Source organism: Candoia aspera, chromosome 4 (genome assembly GCF_035149785.1).
Source record: "Candoia aspera isolate rCanAsp1 chromosome 4, rCanAsp1.hap2, whole genome shotgun sequence".
Taxonomy (NCBI): domain Eukaryota; kingdom Metazoa; phylum Chordata; class Lepidosauria; order Squamata; family Boidae; genus Candoia; species Candoia aspera.
In genome coordinates this window covers 19839975-19860945 of record NC_086156.1, presented here as the reverse complement: position 1 = coordinate 19860945, position 20971 = coordinate 19839975, and the positions used below count along the sequence as shown (strand labels likewise).

The following is a 20971-nucleotide window of genomic DNA, read 5'->3' as shown; positions in this document are numbered from 1 at the left end:
ATGCCCAGAGACACTGTTTAGGGTAAGTAACTACCAGTTAGGGAAAAGTCAACGCCAAGATCTCTTGCCGGGCCACTGTGTCCAATCTGCATATAATTTTGTTGCTTAGATTTGCCAGAATGCTGACTCTTCATCGCCAAGGTCTTTGATGGTACTTGGGCATTATCTTGTTATATTACCTGGAAGTCCTTCTTGCCAGCGAACTCCAAGGAGATAGACAGTTATTCTCTGTTATCCTCTTCTACATGCAAGACTGGCTCTTCTGGGGGGCTAGGGGTAATACGACCACCTGGGTCCCGGGAACTGTCAACACTTCTTTAAAGGATGGGGTCTTGCCAGTGATTCCTAAGGAGGTGGTAATGCACTGTATCCTGAAGAAATTCTCCCTGGACCCAGGGTTCTTAGGTAACTATCACCTGGTGTCTGCTATGAACAATCCTAGATGCATTATCTGGAGCCTTTTCTATCAGGATTCAGGCCTGGGTATGGGACAGAGACAATGTCAGTCACTGTCACAATGACCTCTATTGGGACCTAGAGGAGGGGAATGAGCGTCTTGTGGTCCTCTTGACTTGCAGAGGTCTTGAATAACCTTGACCAGGCTATTTTACTGGATTGACATAGTGGGTTGGGGATTGGAGGCACTGTCTTGCTGTGGTTCTGCTCCTTCCTCAGTGGGAGGGTCCTGTCAGCAGAGGGAGAAGAGGCCAGCTGAGAGACCCCTGCTTTGCAGAGTTCCACAGAGTCCTATTTCCTCTGGTCTAACATCTATATGAAATCGTTGGATAAAGTCATCCAATAGTTTGAAATGCAGTATCATCAGTATACTCAACTTTACATCATCAACCCAGGTTACACTGCCATGGTTGGGTTCCAACAAATTTTACACCACTCAGTGGACAGTAACCAAAGAGGTGTCATATGATACCTCTGGCCCATCTTATGTTGTCAACCCTGGGGTGTTATGAGCCAATTATGGTTGGAAGGAGCTAGCCAAGCAAACCAGAAATTGCAGCTATCAAACAACTTAGAAATGGCAAACTGCAAGTCCTAGCCAAGTCAATGTGGAGGTACTGAAGGCAGGGTACCTGTAGTAGTTGATTATATTCACAGGCTATCCTCAATAGTACGGAAAGAACAGGTCCTGCTTAACTGGAAACTTGCTAATAATCTGCCTGTGTTTACAAAGGGTGATAAGGTGTGATGTGAAAACTATCACAAAATCAACCTTCTGATCATAGTTGGAAAGATTGGTGTTCATGTTTTCAAAGCACGCTCACAGTCAGTGCAAGAATCCTATACCCCGGAAGAGCAATGTGGTTTTAGACCAGGCCATGGCTGTATGGACCAGATTTCTACTGCCAAGCAAGTATTTAAGGAGTATATACACTATGGAAAAATAACTGCTGTGTTCATTGATTGCCTTTGACTGTGTCCACAGGGACTGCATATGGAAATTTTGGTGGTCAGAGAAATTCTGGTGATCAGAGTATCCAACAAAATCATCCAAGTCATTGCTGTCTTTTATGATGGCACCCCTTGCAGGGTTAGTGTTTTATTGTAAGCCACCCAGAGTCCCCCCGTAGGGGAGAGATGGGCGGTGAATAAATTTAATTAATTAATAAAGTGTATGGTGAGAAAACCAGTCCCTTCACAGTCAAAACAGGAGTGAGACAAAGGTGCACTATTACTACTGTTGCTCAATGTGCTGACAGGTTGGGTGATGGGGAAAAGCCTGGTCGGGCATATAGGAGTTCAATGTGTCATGGATGAGCTGAATTTTTTTATATGAATGTTATTAAGTTTGAAACAAAGATAAAAACTACAAAAAAGCAAAAAAACCCCTACAAAAAAACCTAAAAGAGTGTGAAACACAAGAAAAAGAATGTTGAAGATTACATAAAGAAGGGCCTTCCAACTTCGAACAAGAATATACAGCAATTTCCATAATCAATCCCTTACTCTATATCAAACCAAGATCACATTATTTCTATAAATCATTCCATTAGCACATATACAAATCACTAAATGCAATTGCTTCTTCCCCTTATAAAAAAAGAGATATATAGATCTCCAAAACAACTTCCCTCACCCCACCAAAAAATTATTTATTTCCTTCCTACCACTATTCTATTTCTGTCCACTACAATAAAAATCAAATTATAAAAACATATAAATTTCCTACTTTTATAATTAATAATACTACAACAATCTTAACCATATTAAACCTAAAAACCAATTATTATTATAACTATAGAGATCTTATAAATCTTACAAATCAAACAAACCTTAAAAAGAATCCAATAAATCTTAATCCAAATCATTAAAGAGAAATGAAATCATAATAGCCTCATTGTCAATTCAATTAAACATTCTTAACTTTTACCCCAGTTCGAAATCTACCAAGACATTTACATATGTAAATTACACACAAGACAGTTTTCTTACAAGAACAGTCCAACTGCCCCCTTAAAAACTCAGACTTCTCATCAAAAAACCTCCCACAGAACAGATCCTCATCTTTCCCATAACATTCCCTCAGAAAAACCCCCTTCGTAATTTGCAGCTCAGACTGTCGCTTTAACCCCTTCAGCCCCAAAATGTGATCTTCGCCTAGTATTACTTCAATCTCGCTGTCACTAGAAACATCTCCATCCTTGCCAAAATCTTCATCTTCTTCCATAACATCTTCAGCCAGATGACATACTTTAGAAATAATATCTTCCTCAATGTCCTGAATATTCTGCAGAGTAGCCTGACAAAAATCTGAAAAGATCTCTTTGAAGGTCTGCTTAAGCATACAATGGGACTCTGAAAAAGTCTCTTTGTAATCCTCCATGCTTCAGACAGTAGATTATGGTGCCCTCTAGATACTTGACTCAGGAAGATAGCAGTTAGTAAGTTAATGGAAAACCTCCAAATGAAATTGACATGACAGAAAGTGTGCTAACAAGCAACTCCCAAGGAAAGTGAAAGCAGAACGCTGAAGATTCAAAACGGCAAATTCAACGTGTAGGAAACTATTAAATCCTTCAAATTCAATACAAAAATAATAATAGGGAGGGAATTATTTAACAGGAAAAGAAGCCAAAACTTTAAAAGATTTTTAAAAAATTTAATTCAGAAATAATGATAAGCACCAAGAGAGTCCGCTTCTTGCTGTGGAAAGCCTCTCTTAGGGTACATAAACTTTAAAAAATATATAAATTGCGTGATTTAGAGATGGGGCAGCTTGACCTAATGTCCCTTTAAGGCTACAGCGCAGGTTGGAAATGATGATGTCCCAGTCTCCCAGCAGCTCTTATCGGATCATTGTGAACACTGTTTGTGATTCTCTGGCTATAAGACGCCGTTCCTGAGGACAAATGGGATAATTCTGAGCTTTTTCTTCATTCATGAAAAAGCTTTGGGCATCAGGTAAAAGCCTTCCTGAGCCCAAAAAAGCGCCGTGTTGTCAGTTCTGTCCACAGAGCTCGCAGACACAGCTGTTCAGTCGGCCATGTTCCCCACCGGAATTCAGATGAGCTGAATTCATAGATGCAACATTCACCAATGATATTGTTTTCATATAGGAATCAGAACTGAAGGTACAGGAGCTATTAGATGTCATAAACAAAAGAGCAGAAAGGCTCAGTCTATGGATAAATGCAAAAAAGATGAAGGCCATGGAACTGAAGTCACATGAATTAACTTTGCCTTAAGATGTGAGCAACTGAGCAGGTGGATTAGTTCAAATACCTAGACTTTTTGACCTCTGCATCAATGTTGCTGAACTCACTGATGATGTTGCATGAATTGGTGATGCTGAAGCAGTTTTTGCCAGCTTACAGTAGTGCCTCTGGAAGAAGAAATTATCAGCCTGAACATTAAGACCTGAGTATTCAATGCAGCCATTGTGGCAGTCACTGCTTGCTCAGGATCTACAGAAGTTGGAGATGTTTCAGATGAAATGTTTGAGAACAATCCTGGGCATTTCCTGGCGTGACTGATGGCAGAATGAGGACATACGTCAGATACGCGATCAACAGCCCACCGCTGAGAATAAGATCCAGCAATCACACCTTCATTCATTTGGGCATATCTGCAGAATGGATGTGGCATGCCTGCCTAGGCGACTGCTGGAAAGGCGACATGCACCTGGCTGGAAAGTGACAAAAAGTGTCCCCTAAAAGATTTATATCAGCCAGATGGAGGCTGAAGCAAGGCAGCTGTGTTCTAATGTTACAGAATTTGTAACATCTGCTCAGAATTTGTAACAACTTCCACTGGAAGGATATCTGCAGGAACCTACTGGCCATGGCGATGATACCATACAATCTGTAGGGCCATAGTGATGGCATTAGAGTGCAGAGATGATGATGATGATGATGATGATGTAGGCAGTGCACATAATGTTCCTGCCTCTTCTTTTCCTCACAAGAACAACCCTGTGAGATGAGTTGGGCTAAGAGAGTGACTCACCCAAAGTCAACCAGCCAGCTTTTATGCTTAAAGGAAGACTAGTATTCACAGGCTCCCAGTTCTAGTCTAGCATCTTCATCCCTAAAGCAAACAGACTATAAGGGTGTATGGTACCCCAAGCTGCATCTTCCCTTAGTGCCTGGAAGTTGTCAGGGTCTGGATGGGACCATGAAGCTGAACCTGCAGAAGATGGAGGCACTATTTGTCCACTGAGCCTTTTCATCAAAACCAATGATGTTTCTGGCCAGGCAGGTGCTTCTCCTGAAGGAACAGGTTCACAATTTTGTCCCATTCACCAATATGTCCTCCTGATGAAATGTCACAGTAGACTCTTCCCTCAGTTCAGAGACTATAAAAGCTCAGTTTTTAATGTATTTTCCTCCCACCTACCTGTTTTATTCAGATGGCTGCATCTTGGGTTAGCAGTAAGACTAGCTAGTCCAGCAGCCTGAGGGAACACTTAGTCCAGGGTACCACAAGAGATATTAGTGTTGGCCAAAGGCACAGAGCAGGCAAGATTAAGGACAGGACCAGAACTGCATGCTGGGGAAGAGAGAGTGTATAGCTAGGGCTGTGGTCTTTAGCTAGCTCTGATACAGAAGAAGAGAGGCCAAGCTCAGTCATCAGTGCTTCTCTTCTCTAGAAATCCTTTTTCACCTTTTGCAGATGTTTGTCTAGCTTCCACATATGGTAGACAAGGAAGTAAAAATTCAGTCTTGATCACAGAAAACTAGCCTGTCAGGGGAGTTGAGTCTCCATGTTGGAAAACAGTCATTCTTCTGTGGTTCTGCCTAACACTTGAAAATGAGAAACAGCTGAGCTGGGACCAAGTTTCACTGAAGTAAACAGAGCTTCTATTTAAGTAGATGCATATAGGATTGAACTCTTGATGCATTTCCTTGCATTTTCCTAATGAAGTATTTCAGTTTTTGATTAATACCCAGAGATGCCATATTCCAACGAGAGCCAAACAGCCCCAGACAAAAACCCTAATTCTCATCCACTCTCCTGATCAGTGTGGACTCAAAAGCATCTGAAGAGAATCCCATTTCTTCTCTCAGGAGCACAGCTCCTTTTAAAGTCCATCTTAAAATAAACACTCTTTTATCTTCATAAGCTGACAAATTAGTCATTTTTTACATCACCATACTCCACAGCATTGTGCAGACCCCTCACTCCGTGGCAAGCACCCCAAGTTCTAATTAATGGATACCACCTGTCTAAACACTATTTAGCTGATGATCTTTTTTTCTCTCTCTCTCTGCCTCTTTTTCCTTTCTTTTAAGGTCTAAGCAGCAATATTATCTTTATTTAAGTTCCAAAAATGTTCTCTTCCAGCAATGGGAGTTTATTGCAAAGACTAAAACCAGCATTGTTTTTCTGTTATCAGGTTACAGTAGCTTAAGTCTCTAAGCACTAGAATCCTCATATAGCTGATCAGTTACAGCTGTTAATTGTAGAGAGGGGAGACCAACTGACATCTGCTTCTTGCCCAGTTAGCTAATGGTTCACTTCCAGGTCCTAAAAGGATTGTACCCTCCATCAAAAGACAATGTCCAACCCTGTCTATGTCTGCCTTCTATACTGCTTGCGTTGTGCTGATTTGTCCATACAATGCAAATTTGAGTGAACTCACATCTGCCACTGATCGACCCAATTCGTGAGCAATCTTTTCCCATCGACCAGGCATCCCCCCTGGGAACTTAACCATACTTCTTGTCAGTTGGGTAAGGTCCTCTTCCATCCACTCAGGGGCCTGTAAAATATTTGTAAAACATGTATTACACCAGGAAACTAGAAGGATTTTTTTTAGTAGCTAAAAACAAGTCTTAAGCAAAGCAGTCCAATAAAATATGTTAAGCACCTTCATAAGAATGCTTTCTATGGCTTGTTTAATGGCTCCTACTTGCAAAAGATCCAATTTATCCTTTTTATCTAACAGATGTACATTGTACACATATCTTGAAGGCCAAGCTTATCTACTTAAAATACACTGGGTAGAGACAGACAAGCATAATTTTCTCTCTCTCTCTTGTGTGGGTCTATTCACCCATGTTCACATGCAAGGGGGAAAGAATTAAAACAGCACGTTAAAAATATTTTCATGGACACATGCTTTAACTTACAGGAATTACAAATATAGCACACAGAATATATTCCTTGGGGATGCATATTTAGAAATGATGAACCAGGGCCCTTATTTAACAAAATAGATATATTTGTTAAGTTATAAATTGCTCTGACAGAAAAGGGATTTGGGGAGATAGTGAATAATGTGTTAAAAACAGCCAAGATTGCATTGCTTCTGAGCATGGTGCACTCACTGGGGAGGGGGAAAAACTCACCAATCAACTTGCGGGCACTTGCGTGTCACACCCATTGTGAACAAACTCCCCCTTTTCGAATCCTTTCTCCAAGCAAAAGGAGCTGCATGGAAAAGACTTCTCAAGCACCCTAAGAGCTATTTCCACGGTCCTTTCCCATCAAAACACCAACTGCACAAGGCTTCCTCTGCACTGATACAAGCAGTAAGCAACAGCTTCCCATTTTTCTTTTATTTCTAAAAGGAGCCTTTTATGGCAAATACCTCCCCCTAATCACTATTTCCGATAATGAACAGGCAGGCATCAAGCAGTTTGCATTACTGAGCCATCAGTGCTAAACAACAGTCAGAGGTGAATGACCCCCGGGACCATCTCCACAGCTACAGCAAAGCTGCTGCCTGACACTAATCCTGCCTGTCATTCTCCCACTGTGCTCGAACCACACTGACGTCCGCCTGCTGCACTGCAAGCTGAAACGGGGCCCTCCCTGACTTTATACTGTCTCCCCCAATCAATGGCTCAAGCGTGCTCTTTTCACCATGTCCAAATGGCAGCTTCACTCACCGTCAGAGGGCCTTGCCCCTTGTTTAGAGGGGCTCCCCAAAGGCCCTGCCATTTGCATTCATTTGCAAAGCAAACCACTTTCATTCACTTTGTTCAGGGCGATCAGGAATGCTCCCTGAAGCAGAGAAATTGGCATAAATATACAGCCTGCTGCTTAAAAGACAGTAAATAATAGCCAATAATTGGAAGGATTTTTTCAGTCATCCTTCTCTTGTGTCCATGCGTGTCTTTGTCCACCCAATGCCAAAATCATATCTGCTTGGATTATTGTACAACTATCAGTAGCCAGGATAGAATGCAAAAGCACCCGGTAAATGAAGATGTGTACCGTCATATCATAACATGGGGTGTCCCATTTTTAGAAGAAGCGCACACGCACACACACAAACGGAAAATAAAAGTGGCAATGGTTTGGCCTGCAAAGAGGAGGAACTAATTTCCAGTAGACAGTGACATAGCCTTCAACGAGGAGAAGGTTCTGCTAACCACTTCCCCCAAAGTATCATTTAGAGTTATGCAAGATAAAACTGACCGTCCAAGTAGCAGAGTATCAGATGCACACAACTGGAAGCCCTTTTCAATGTACTGTATGCCATCGCTTACCGTACATCTAATAGGGTTCTGAAGACCCTGCTGCCTCAAAATCAATTTGCGCTATATGAGAGGATGTCTGTGAAGCTGCTATAAGATTATTGGAGGGAGAAGAGCGGAAAAGGGAGAGATTCTCCTGCGCAAAATGGAGACAGCCTGCAATGTCCATTGAGCTACTCTGGGGCATCAGGCAATTGATCTGCTAGTAACAGCTAGAAATAGCATTGTATATTATTCAACAGATATTCAAGTTCTTTGAAAATCCACAAAGTTTTGAACCCTTTGAAACTGGGGTAGAGTGGTAAAACAGGAAAGGGGAACGATTCCCCCAATTCTCTTTAATATATAAAGAGATTACATCTAAGCATTTGCATACACATTTGTATAAATACGTATATACAGACACACATATTTATACATATACATACTCACACCCATGTATGTACATTATCATAATTCCTTCAAAAGAGCACAGCAATAAAGATTCTTCACCTTTGGATTCTCAACGCACATGTTCATCAGTCACAAAGGCATGTTTATTCTTAAGATCTGCCTCTTTTCCAAGTTAAAAGTGTCATCCTAGTGGTTAACTACACTACAATTCTCAGACCTCTGAGCCAGCAGGGCCAACCCTGACCCTGATTCTCCTGCACTTGTGGGTTACTCTGGTTGTCCCTCCAAAATGCTGCCTGCCATGTTCTTAAGGTATTATTTTGCAGGTGGAATTCCCTGAACTACAAGACGGGCAACACACCAAACTCTAGTGGACAAAAATGGCCCAGTTAATGTGTTCATTATGTTTTAGCTGAAGTTCCTTTTCAGCTAAATGATGATACCTTGAGCTGAAGCAGAGATGAGCGAGCTTTGGAGACTGATGGCCTTTTGGGGATCATGGGTATATACTGGGGATTTTTGAAAGCATCTGGGTTACTGGCAGCATTCACAATATGGTTGCCATGAAGGTCTTGTGCAGAGAGAAAATGATGATTGTAGCCAGAAGGCGACTATTGCTTCTCTTTCTGGTGCCCCACTGTATCTCTGCCTTTGGGGGAGCAAGTGGGTAGATTTCCAATAAAGCAAAAATTTTATTTCATATTTGGTTTTATAAAAATATATTTATTCTCCAATTATGTCTTTCCAAGCATACTAGTTTCCTATTTAATTAATTTTAGTCAGACTAATACTTGGCAGGCAACCTGGAGAGAAGTGTCCATGAAATAGATAGAATTTGCAATTTTCCTTTGAACCTTCGGAAAGGGTAAAATAAACGTATGAATATAAACCCAAAGCGTTAACTTAATATGCTTCCTTTCAATTAGGAATTTATTTTCTATTAAGATAATAGGAATGAGCCAAATCATTTTTGCACTGAATCTAATAAGCTGCTTTAACAATGACAAAATAGGGAACGCAAATCCTGTACTCCAGAATCAGCTACGCAGTTCCCCGTTTCTAGAAAAAAAGCTTCTTCCACACTTTCAACATTTCCAGAACTGTTACACCTAGAGACAAGTAAAAGGAATTAGGCTGCAGCCAGCCTTGCAGGATATTTGACGCTCTTCATGGTCTGTAGACATACAGTCTGGGCAGATCTTACACAGATCTGAGAAGCAGCCCTTTGAAAGGCAAGAAAAAATTAAGATGCCAACAGCAGAAAAGGATCCACAATGACTAGAAAGCTGCTAAAAGCATAGCGGAGCCTTTCTCACCAGAAGTCAGACTGATCTAACAAATGCCCACCACTGACACCATGGGAAATATTTAAAATATTCTGTAGCATTCATCCTCGAGCAAGGCTCTGGAAGTTTGCCCACCAGAATTCTTCCCTTCTCAGAGAAGTTCAGTTTCCTGACATGCAAAAAGACAAACCATTTCATTTTAGAAATCAGCCCTCAATCCTGGCAAGGAGAGGAAGAGGCGGTTTGCCTGCCTCTTTTTGTTGGTGAATGAAGCCGCAGCTTTGTTGTTCTGTTTTTTTTAAGGCTTGCTGAATTTACAGCTCTTAGGCAACAGTTAATTGTGTCTTGAGATGCAGCAAAACCTCCTACAATTCGAGTGCTACAATCATCAAGGAGGGTGGCCACAGTGTGAATTTATTTTCCTGCTCCAAAGCCAAAGATGACTACGAGAGTTAAATGAATGCATATGCATAAGCCTTTATCACTTCAAACTACATTTGTCCAATATTGCCCGAAACCTGGCCAGAACTCATTTCTATGGTGAAGTAACAGAAGATGCCACATAGCGCGGGGACAGCTGTTGTGTCTACACAAGCATCCAGATTTTACATCAGAAAAGCTGTGCTTTGGGATTAAGACTCCACACTGAATGCCGTGCAGTCAAAAATGAAAAGCCAGAGACAATAGGCCCTATTTTTAACACAAAAATTAAAAGGGATTTGTGCAGTTCATAAATATTCGTATGATTTGGTGAAAGAACAGGAGGAGGTTACCGCACTACATTTCAATAGTGCATATCAACTTCTATTAACTCATTGTGTTTATTGTGGTTTCAAGCAAATGTTATTATATATAATATTTTATCCCTCAGGTGGTTCCAATTTGTAGTAATTAAAAGTAATTAAAACACAGTGCTTATTTGTATGAACACGTATAGCGGATTTCTCTACTTTTGTGACCCATCAAAGTCTACCTGAATTTTTAGTATTCTGCCATTCATTTTCTTTATGAAAATTCTATTGCTCTTAGAATTAAAATTATTTTAGTTTCATAACATTTGGCATACTTGAAATTGGAACTCTCTACCACAGACCATGCCAAACCTGGTATAGACTGCTTAGGGAAAAAGCCTAGGATTCTTTTCAAATATCTGCTATCAATTATTTATTAGGAAAAGCAAACTTTAACTTTGATTTTTGGTCAATGACACTTTTAAGAACTTCAGGATAGTCTAGCGCAGTGTTTTCAAACTTGGCAACTTTAAGAACTATGGACTTCAATGCCCAGAATTCCCCAGCCAGCATGCTGGCTGGGGAATTCTGGCGTTGAAGTCCATAGATCTTAAAGTTGCCAAGTTTGAAAAACACTGTGCTAGTGCATTTATCTGAGTCCTTCATCACTCCAATGGCAATTAAAGCGGAAAAAGACAATATAACGAGAGTGAGCTATGAGCAAGTTGTGGATGCTCATACTTGGAACACATCTGTAAAGAATTTGACAGCGAAGATGGACAAATGCAGTTTTCTTATGTGCAATTGCAGCTGAACCTCTCATGATACATTGGTCTCACCCATGAAGCCACTATCACCTGTCTACCAGAGGGAGGAAAGGAAAAGAAAGAAAGATAGCAAATCAGAGAAAAGAAGATGGCTTTCACCATTTTTTCTAAAGATCAATGAGCCTGAAAGATAGAGAGGTACCACAAGGCAGCTGCCTGGGATATATACATTAATGCTATTTATTCCATAGCAAAGTTAGCACTATTGATTATATGAAGTTTCTGACTGTGCACAGTCCATGTCATTTCAGAGCAGGATGTTTAGAGAAATCTAGAAAATGGTATTTGGGAGAAGCACTTTGCAACAGACACATAATCCTTAAGGATCTTTCTATCAACTGACTGGGGAGCCTGCACCTGTTGAACGTCTCTCTGGATACCTCTCTCCCAGCCCCAAGATGACCTAAAAGATTAGGGCAAACTAAGGATCCTGACCTATAAAACAATCATAGGACATGAGACAGAACGAAGTCTTTACAGCTCACGAGGTACAGATTCTTGACGTACATTTTAATCTCCTGGGTTTTCAAGCACTAATGGACATTGTGATCATTTTACAATATCACCTAAAAACTAACGGTTTTTAAATTACTGAATATGGTTCATAATAGCATAAAGATCAAATTAAAACAAATAATAGTTTATACACTCTCACAGGATCAAAAGTAAAGATAAAAAGTATTCTCAATTCTCTAGGTGTCATCACCCACCAAATGCCAGCAAGTCTGAGAAAACCCCAAGGTGTAAAAAAATAAATATTAAATTTATATCCATTTCTCCATTAAAAATAGGGTTAAGGTGACAAAAAATTAAGTAATTACTAACACATTAAAATATCCCAAAAGATTAAATCTGAGGATTTCTCAGAGGATTTCTCAGAGTCATTGCATACGAGATGAGAGGTAAAGAAGTATGATAAATAAATAAAATCAGTCTAAAAATCCCAAATCAGGGTGAATAAAACCCTTTTTGTCCAAAAGCTGTGGAATACAGTTGTCCAACCTCTCTTAACAGCAAGATTTCTGGAGTCTGGAATAGCCCCTAAGGAACCCCAGCCTGCATTTATGCCAAACATGCTTCTGCTGGATCTTAAAAACTGAGATAGATTCAAATGGAAAAATGTGATATTTAAAACATTCTAGTCCCAAGTTGTCATAAGCAGCAGTGAAAGCAACTGTCCAATTATATCAAGAAAACTCTATACTGTCTTTACACTATCAAAAACTTCAGTGTACTATTTGGTCCAGATAATGTTTCCAAGTACTTCTCAAGTACTGATAATGGTAATCCAAATCAGATGCAACTAAGAAGTGCCACAATGGCCAGATCTGTTACAGTATCACCAAGAACAGCCAGATTTGGCATACTAATGCTTAGCTGGGCAAGCTACTGATGAAATCTGAACATCCACTCAGGACTGAATCCCAGAGGCCACCCAACCTGCAACATCTTTCGGGCAAGCTCAGCTTGATCTCCTGCAGGTTCACTCCGAATTGCTTTTCAGTTGACCAGAGGGATCCCTGTCTTGTCTGGATTAAGCTAGCCAGAACCTTTGAAAAAATGGGGAGTTAGGGGTGGGGAAATCTCCAGTGCAGAATAATATACTCAGAAGATAGTTAGTGTGCATAGAATACTGGCTAGCTATGGTAGGAGTGATGCTGGTAATGAAGAAAGCTGAAGTTCAAAGGAAGGTGGAATAGAATGAAATATCCTGCATGAAGTATAGTTAATTGGCTGGAACACTACAGAGAAAAATTCCATGCTGTGCCATTTTGTTGCAGATCCAACAAAATTTCAGGATATTTTTCAAAGATAGCTCCACATAACAGCACATTACAGAAGTTCAGTTGTGAACAAGTGTATATTACTATACATGTGCCTTATCAAGTTCCAGATGAAACTGGTACCCCAAATGCAACTGTCCAAACATTCATCAGCAAAGCTCAGCCAGGGAGCAGACTTATTCAAAAGATGTTAAAAATACTAATTTTACTGACCAGGAAACCTAAAATCCACCTTTGGGGAGAACCAGTGCCAGAAAGATGTCAAGGCCATTGATGCTGAAAGCTGTTGAGAGATCTAACAGAACCAAAAGTAATATATTTCCCTTTCTATCCATTTTCCAGAATTGATGAACTAGGACAACCAAACCTTCTTTAGTTTCCAAATATTGCAGGGAAATCCTCAGAGCTGGTCTACCACCAATTTAGAACCTTCCTTTGAAATGATAAACTTATCCATCATAGTGGGATTACATAAAAGAATTCCACTACTTTTAAGAGGTATTAAAATATATATTCTCACTCAACTAGTGAGATATTAAAACATAAATTCTCACTCAACCTTTAGCTGATTTAATCATGGGTCAATTATCCTCACACCGCTGTCCACATCCTCAAGCCTTATCTTCTAAGTAGAAAACAGGCAAATGATGCAGGTACTCAATCCATGTCCTTTTGTATGTGTTTGCCTATAAAACTGTAATTTTTTAAAATTAATCTGTACCCAAAATTATATTCAAATATGCATATGAATAACTAACTTAAAGCTTTTTTTTTCTCTTTCAATATGCCCTTCGTATCATTTATATCTAAATTATCTTTTTCTCTTGTGCCGAGAATGAAACATCCAAGAAGTTCAAAAGCTGGTGGGTAACCCTGGAATCTAGGAGATGAGGGAAAGGTCAATTATATCAGAATTTGCAAAGGTTAAACAATCCCCAAGCATTCCCTCTAAGTATCTCTACTAGGATGACATTCAGTGCAGAGTTGAGTCAGAATAGATAAAAGGCATTTTATCTAGAAAATGTTTCTAAATTGGTCACAGTGGTTGAAAGTCATCTACCATTTACCTTCAAGGTCAAACTTTAGCAACCCCCAGACCACTTACTCAGATAAAAGAAGAAAAAAACAATGTAATCAGAAAAATGAAATCTCCTACAATGTATTTTATTACATATTTCATAGGATTTCTCTAAAAATCCAATAGATGGAATCCTAAAATGGGAAATATTGTTCAGGAGCACTATATCAGCCAATTAAATCATACTTCAATGGAATATATTAACTGATTTCTAGTTCAGCATTTATTTAATTTGGATACCTTCTAAATGGTATCAACAAAAGCCACCCAGAGTCAGGTAGCATATGTTGTTTATCATCATCATCATCATCATCATCATGCGTTCGGAGAAAAAAATAAATCCTGAGATTTTTCAAGAAACTAAAGATACTAGGGCATAGTTCTATTAAAAGGTGAACTAATTTACATTCCATGTATATACAGTGACAGAACACTGTGTGTGATAATAATATCCCCTAATTAAAATGGCCAAGGTAAGAAATATTTAATAAACAAGGCTTTTTAGTATGTTTTTTCTCAATTATCATGCAAAAAAACAACCTTATGTTAAAGTTCCAACATACAAAACTCTTGAGAGAGCAATAAGAAAAGACAATGGAAGTTCTGTGCACAATGCCAAAATCCGAACAGGTTCATCATAACTTTCTTAAAGCTAATGTTTTTGAAATACAGCAAGAGTTAAGAGTGGAAATAGAATCACAAGTCTAATTTTCTCCATTTTTATTCTTGCATTAGAGCTGTTATAAGAACACGGCAGTTCATGTGCTGATTGGGCAAGAAGAGATATAGATACCCAAGTTCTCCATGAACATCCGCAGGAGAGGCAAGTGGGGGCTGTACGTGCAGAAGCTTTTAAGCAAATAGGACCTTTTGACAAGGCAGGATGCCTGTCTGCATGAAAGCCTCCACTGGGTTTCCATTAACACTTAATCCTAATCCATAGTTAACAAAACACAATTGTTATGTTCATATACCATGCTATGTCTAAACAAATAAAAACTGTATCCCACTTTAATATGATGCTTGGTTCACTCAACATGCAAAGACAATACCTGTTTTCCCACAACATAATGAACCACAAACTACCTAATTCCATTTATCATCATCTAGAATATTATGCAAACCCAGCCACAAAGACTTTCTACAGATTCTTGTGCTGTAAAGGTGGATACTTGGAAGGAGCTATTTACCATGGCCCTCATCATACTTATGTTTTAGGGTAAGCCCTTTTTAACAGATACATTTACTGATAGTACATCTGTATACCTTTTCTGCAAAAGATCCCACATCCAAAAAGAGATCTGCATGAAAGAAGATATAGACAGCACGGCTGGTTCAGGTTAAGGCTAATCTTGGCCTAATATTTTGGTTCTTGCAATGGCCAATCAGATGCCTCTGTGGATCTCAGAAGCAGGAGGTAGAGGCGCAACCTTTTCCCATCATGGCTTCCTGCAACATGATTTGGAGCTATGCTGCCACACTAAATTTAAATACCCACTAGACCTGTTCTCCATAAATTTATCCAATCTCTTTTTAAACCCATCTGAGCTAGTGGCTACCACATCTGGTGGTAATGAACCAGATTTATTTCTTCCAAATATCCGTGTGCCAGCTATGCATACAACTCTGTTCTGCACTGGGTTGCTTCTTTTGTCTGTTAAAAATCTTTTTCCAATCAACTTCAAAGGATGACTCCTGATTTTAATGTTCTGAGAGAAAGAGGAGGTTTTCTCCCTCTCCACTATCTCCATGTTATGCATGATTTTAAACTCCTTGAACAGGTCCCCCTGCATTGCCTTTTTTTTCCAAGCTGAAGAATCCCAAATGTTCTGGCCTTTCCCCCCAGGGAAAGGTGTTTGAGCCACCTAATAGTTTTGGTTGCTTCTTGTACAGGTACTTAAGCAAATTCATTTATGACACGGGTCCTATGAAAATGGCAGGTGCTCTGTAAGGAACTCATTACTCTCCTCTTTGTTAACATCTGAACATCTGGATGTCTGATACTTCTGAACTTGTCTTACAAAACAATTGAGTTTTCTCCTTTTTTCCCGTCTATCGGCTCAGTCTTTTTTCTCCACTACTATTGTTTTAATTTACTCATATTCTAGTGGAACAGAAAATATAAATACTTTAATAACCCACACTGTATTTTCCCAGGACCAGCGATTCCAACATCCTAAGGGTTAAAAATCCATTGTAAATATTAACTTTGCTGAATTTAAAAAACGCTTGAATACTTTTTATTGATGAAAGTGAGCATTTTGCTTCTACTTTGAACCCTTCATGCTGCTGATAGGCAATGCAATGTAATGCTTGAGGATCTTTGCCCTGTAAGCAACATAATGAACTCTAGGAACAACAGGGAAGAGATAGGGGAAAAAGAGGGCTATATCTGAGATTTTAGAAAAAAATGTTTACATATTTTGAATTCATCAGAAATAATGTATTAGAAAGGCTACTATTGCCTATATATCTAATATAGCACAATATAAATACAAAATGTAATAAGGTTTACCAATGTTATCAAAACAGGAAAGACACCTGGATTCTATCTTGGCGTTTGACCTTGAAGAAGCCAGGCATGCTTGTGTCTGCATCCTCCATTTAAACAGAGATAATGAAGCACACTTCACTATTGCACTGAGTAAGCAACAGCAATAAGAGACGCTTTCTGGTCAGAGGGCAGGACCCGAAAGGAGCTAATATATGCCATCCGGGAATAAGCCAAAAAGTATGTGTTCAAATGAAGACATAATTCTTGGAGCAAATTGCTTGGGAGCACACTGCTCTCCTTCCCAAAAGCTGGAGAAAAGTCTGGCAGTAGATTTACTTCTCCCAGTTCAAATGATGCTGTCTCCAAAAGCAGGTCAGATGGACCACTGGTAATAGTATCAGCAAAGGTTCCCAAAGTTATTTCAAGGCAATAATAGTATATTGCTACCCTCTTTGTAATTTAAAAATAAAACCATTAAAATGATTTTAAAGTGAACAATCTTTTACAAAGACACCTTGGCATTTCTGTAATGTGACCAAGTTCTTGGGCTTTTACAAAGTTATTAAGGAAGTCTGCACCCTAGTACAAAAACAAGGTGTAACATACAAATCCTGCAGTTGGCATATTCAGTGAATGGAAGACTTCACATCTATTAAGGCATGCTGGCTAGGGAATTCTGGGAATTGAAGTCCAGAGATCTTAAAAGTTGCCAAGGTTGAGAAACACTGTATTAAAGGATACTTCCAGGAGGCAACAATAAACTAAAAGGAGGAATGCAACTATTGGTATATTATATCTCAGAAATCATTAATTGTATCTTTTTCTCAATAATCACTTTAAAAAGAAGAACTTTTAAAAATCTGACCTGAAATCAGCAGTTAGAATTTGCTCTAAGCACTTGAATGTGTTCTTTTCTTCTACCCAATGCTCTCATAAATTAATCTGAGGATAAGAGCAGGGCAAAGGGTTAGCAGTCATGCTACCAGTCGGTCAGCAAAACTCCTAAGTATGGACTGAGCTTTCACTTAAACAAGAAAAAGAGCATTGGCTTTTAGTATGTCTTCTTGATCATCGTAAGAACCAAGGCCCAGCAGTCTAATTGTATCTTGGGGTTGCTGCCACAACGAGAGGAGGGCAGGAAGGAGAGCTTCAAGCAGGAATTGCAGCTGGTGGAAAATAAAACACTCTCCCTTCCCTTATTTTTCTTCCTGTCTCACCCACCTGATAAAAAAGTGCCGAAGAAAAGGTGTTATGGATGAGAAAAATCAGGAACAAGAACCAAGGTCCTTCTTCTTCTTTTAGGATTCTTTGGGCAATAATGGGAATATCCTATTACTGGGTGAACTGTCATTCTTTGACATGAATGCCGAATCCAGCTTTCAGTACTGGAACCATTGCATATATATCTTAACTCCAAATTCAGCTGCATCTATATGTTAAATACAATGGCTCTATAAACAGCCACCCCTACTGAGGTAGACCACGACAAATGGAAAACTGGGGCAACCTCCACTTAAACCAGAGCAGTTGCTTTAGGTTACCGAAGACACATGGCTCTCGAGAGTGATTTGTTGCCTGGCCCTATAACCTCTCACTCTCTGAAAGCATATCTGAAGAGATGACACAGGTCTTTAATGTGTTCGGTCACATTCATCAGCAACTTAACTTTATCAACTTTCTATATCAACAACTTTAATGGCAAAACTCAACTATCACATAGTGATCTGCAACACAGGAACTTTTGTTTATAGCTGTATTAGTACAATTTAACAATCACTTTTATAAAAATGCTAGCACTAGAAAGAGAACAGCTAATCCAACAAGACCTGTATGCAGTACAAGCCCACCCTGCTTTTCTTAGAAATAGGAGGAAAAAGAGAGAGCGCATACAAGAAAAAAGAGGAAGATTACTGCAACATAACATAATTCATCCAGCTCTAGTCAGATGAAGAATTATTGCTTTCTCTGTCACTCAAACCATTTCCCAGCCACCCCCTCAACAGACCCCTGAGCACCTCAACCGTCAGTGACAGAAACAGAACACTGCTGAATAAAAATTCCCCATTCAGTCATCTTTGATGTCGCTTGGTACAACAAACATGATTGATATGAACAGTTTCTATGAAGAAAATTCTTCTTTTCCATCTATTAAAGCAGACATTACCACCACATTTTCTACTTTGAGGCTATCATTAACTAGCCCAATTAAGAACATACCAATTCTGACATTCCTGTCTCCTGAGTATCATCACCAGGTCTCTAGATGGACCATAATTAAGATGATTATTTCTGATCTCTGCTGTTTCTGCATACTTGATAATATTGGCCAGATTAATTTATAGATGTTTTCAATTATAATAGAATAAAACCTATTACATTTTCACCAATTGCAACTATTTAAAATATTGATGATCAATGCATTGATAATGTTACTTAGATCTATACTATATCCATAATTCCATTTACATTAGACTAATTTTATGATATGCTTTTATATTGTTTGGGCTCATGCAGAGCATTTCACTTCCTTCAAAATCTAAGGACATATTTCATTGACAACGCATTTAAATGACTATTCAAAACTTATCTCAGTCAGCTTCCACTGATACCAAAAGATGGAGGTGATGGGGGGATAACAAAATAGCTACCAAAGGGAAGCCAAAGGATAACTGATTGAGAAAAACAGTTGTGTGAATTATTAATAAATGTTTTTCTATGCTATATAAGGCATCCTCTACTCACAAGCTACATATTAAAAATATTATCAGCAAAAATATTAAATAAATGGATCCACAGCTTTAATTTACAATAAGGACACATTACAATGAGCTTGATTTACAACTAGTTGCCCACAGATATAGCTCTGGAAGCATTAAAATTATATTTCAGGTTAATTTAAAGTAACTGGTACATATTGTTATTTTGAATTGTTATGCCATAATTTGTTATACAGGAATATCAAAAAGTTATTAAAAGAACAGACAGAGAGCTAGGCTATTACTACTATCCCAGTAATGATTGAGAATGGTCTGCCTCTACCTCTCATGATGAAGGTGCCAAATGAGCCAAGTCATGTGTGCAAGCCAGTGTTTCCCTTTCCCCAATATCCATCAGAAGGTGGCTCAGAGAATATATCCTATGGGAATGTAGACTCTAGTTGAGATGCAGAAAACAGCCAGACAAGAAATTAGTCCCAAGAAATAACAAGAGCGTCCCATTCTCCATCAGATCAAATCAATCTCAAGAGCCAAACAAGTATACCAAGCTATGCTAGAGCCTTCCTGTAGGCCAAAAAAAAGGCTCTTGAAACATTTCTTTTTATTCAATATAAAATACAAAAAGGGAACAGCAGCATCTTTAATATACGCTCCCACAATCTTAGCACCAAAATCTCTTTTTTGCAACCCTAAAACAACTTCCAATCACAGTGGAAATGAAGTTTCCCATGATTAACTGTATTGTAAATGCTAAACTAAGTTTAACTTGCCTTAGAAATCAATATCCTAGCTCAACTTGAGTTCAACTGAACAAGAGTTGGACTTTCAGTATTTCTTTCATGTTCTCTAATAGTCATCCAAATTTGTGCATCCCAAATATGGTAGCCTCACCAACAGCTCTTTTATTTCTTCCCATATCAATTTATAGGATATATTAGAGAATCTTAGTGCCATCAAAGAGCCTATGATTTGCCTTATTAGTAACTGTGAACAGCACACAGTTTAACAGTGAGCAAATATCAGGAAAATTACCGCCTAAGATATACAAAAGCCAAATAAATATCTTCAATTTAAAAGTTTCTCTCTCTTGGGTTTCCACTATCGGCTTCTCAAACTCACAGAGTTTCCCTTCTCTTGCCATATCAGTCTAAACCAGTGTTTTTCAACCTTGGCAACTTTAAGATGCATGGACTTCAATTCCCAGAATTCCCCAGCCAGCCATGCTTTTTGATAGTCAAATTCTGACATGGCAGTGTTGATAATAGACCAATTCTTTAAAAACAAATAGGAAGTCCACTGTTTAATGAAGAACAGAACAAAAATCCCACAAAGATTTTTCTGGTTAATGCTGGCTCTGTTATATTTGCAGCAAGGGCTGGAGAAAAGTAGAAATGCTTCATCTGGGTTTCAGGATAAACACAAAACTAAAAACTAGTTAACAAGATTGTTTGCTAATGCTTTTAACAACAGAGGTTGAAATTCTCTGAGATCCAAATTTACTGAGAATAAATTAATATAAGCAATTCATGGAACAGTTATCTTTAACGGAACAGAGCATTTGCATTCATGTGCCCTGCAATGTTGAGATTTTCACTTTCAAACTGTTAAAGCAACTTCCTAAAAACGTGTTTATATGTGGAGTACAGCACAGGAACTATACTGCAATACAAATGCAAAAAAAAAAAAAAGGATTCCATTATTCTGTGAATCAGAATTCCTAA

The 20971-nt window shown here is 38.9% G+C and overlaps 1 protein-coding gene across 1 annotated transcript in view; it reads right to left on the bottom strand.

Moving 5' to 3' along the window:
* Nucleotides 1-20971, bottom strand: part of DNAJC1 (DnaJ heat shock protein family (Hsp40) member C1) — a 103015-nt gene that overhangs the window by 16363 nt on the left and 65681 nt on the right. Inside the window, exon 9 of the mRNA XM_063303537.1 lies at nt 6098-6217. Within this exon, the coding sequence (XP_063159607.1) occupies nt 6098-6217 (120 nt within the window). The remainder of the gene's footprint in view (nt 1-6097; nt 6218-20971) is intronic.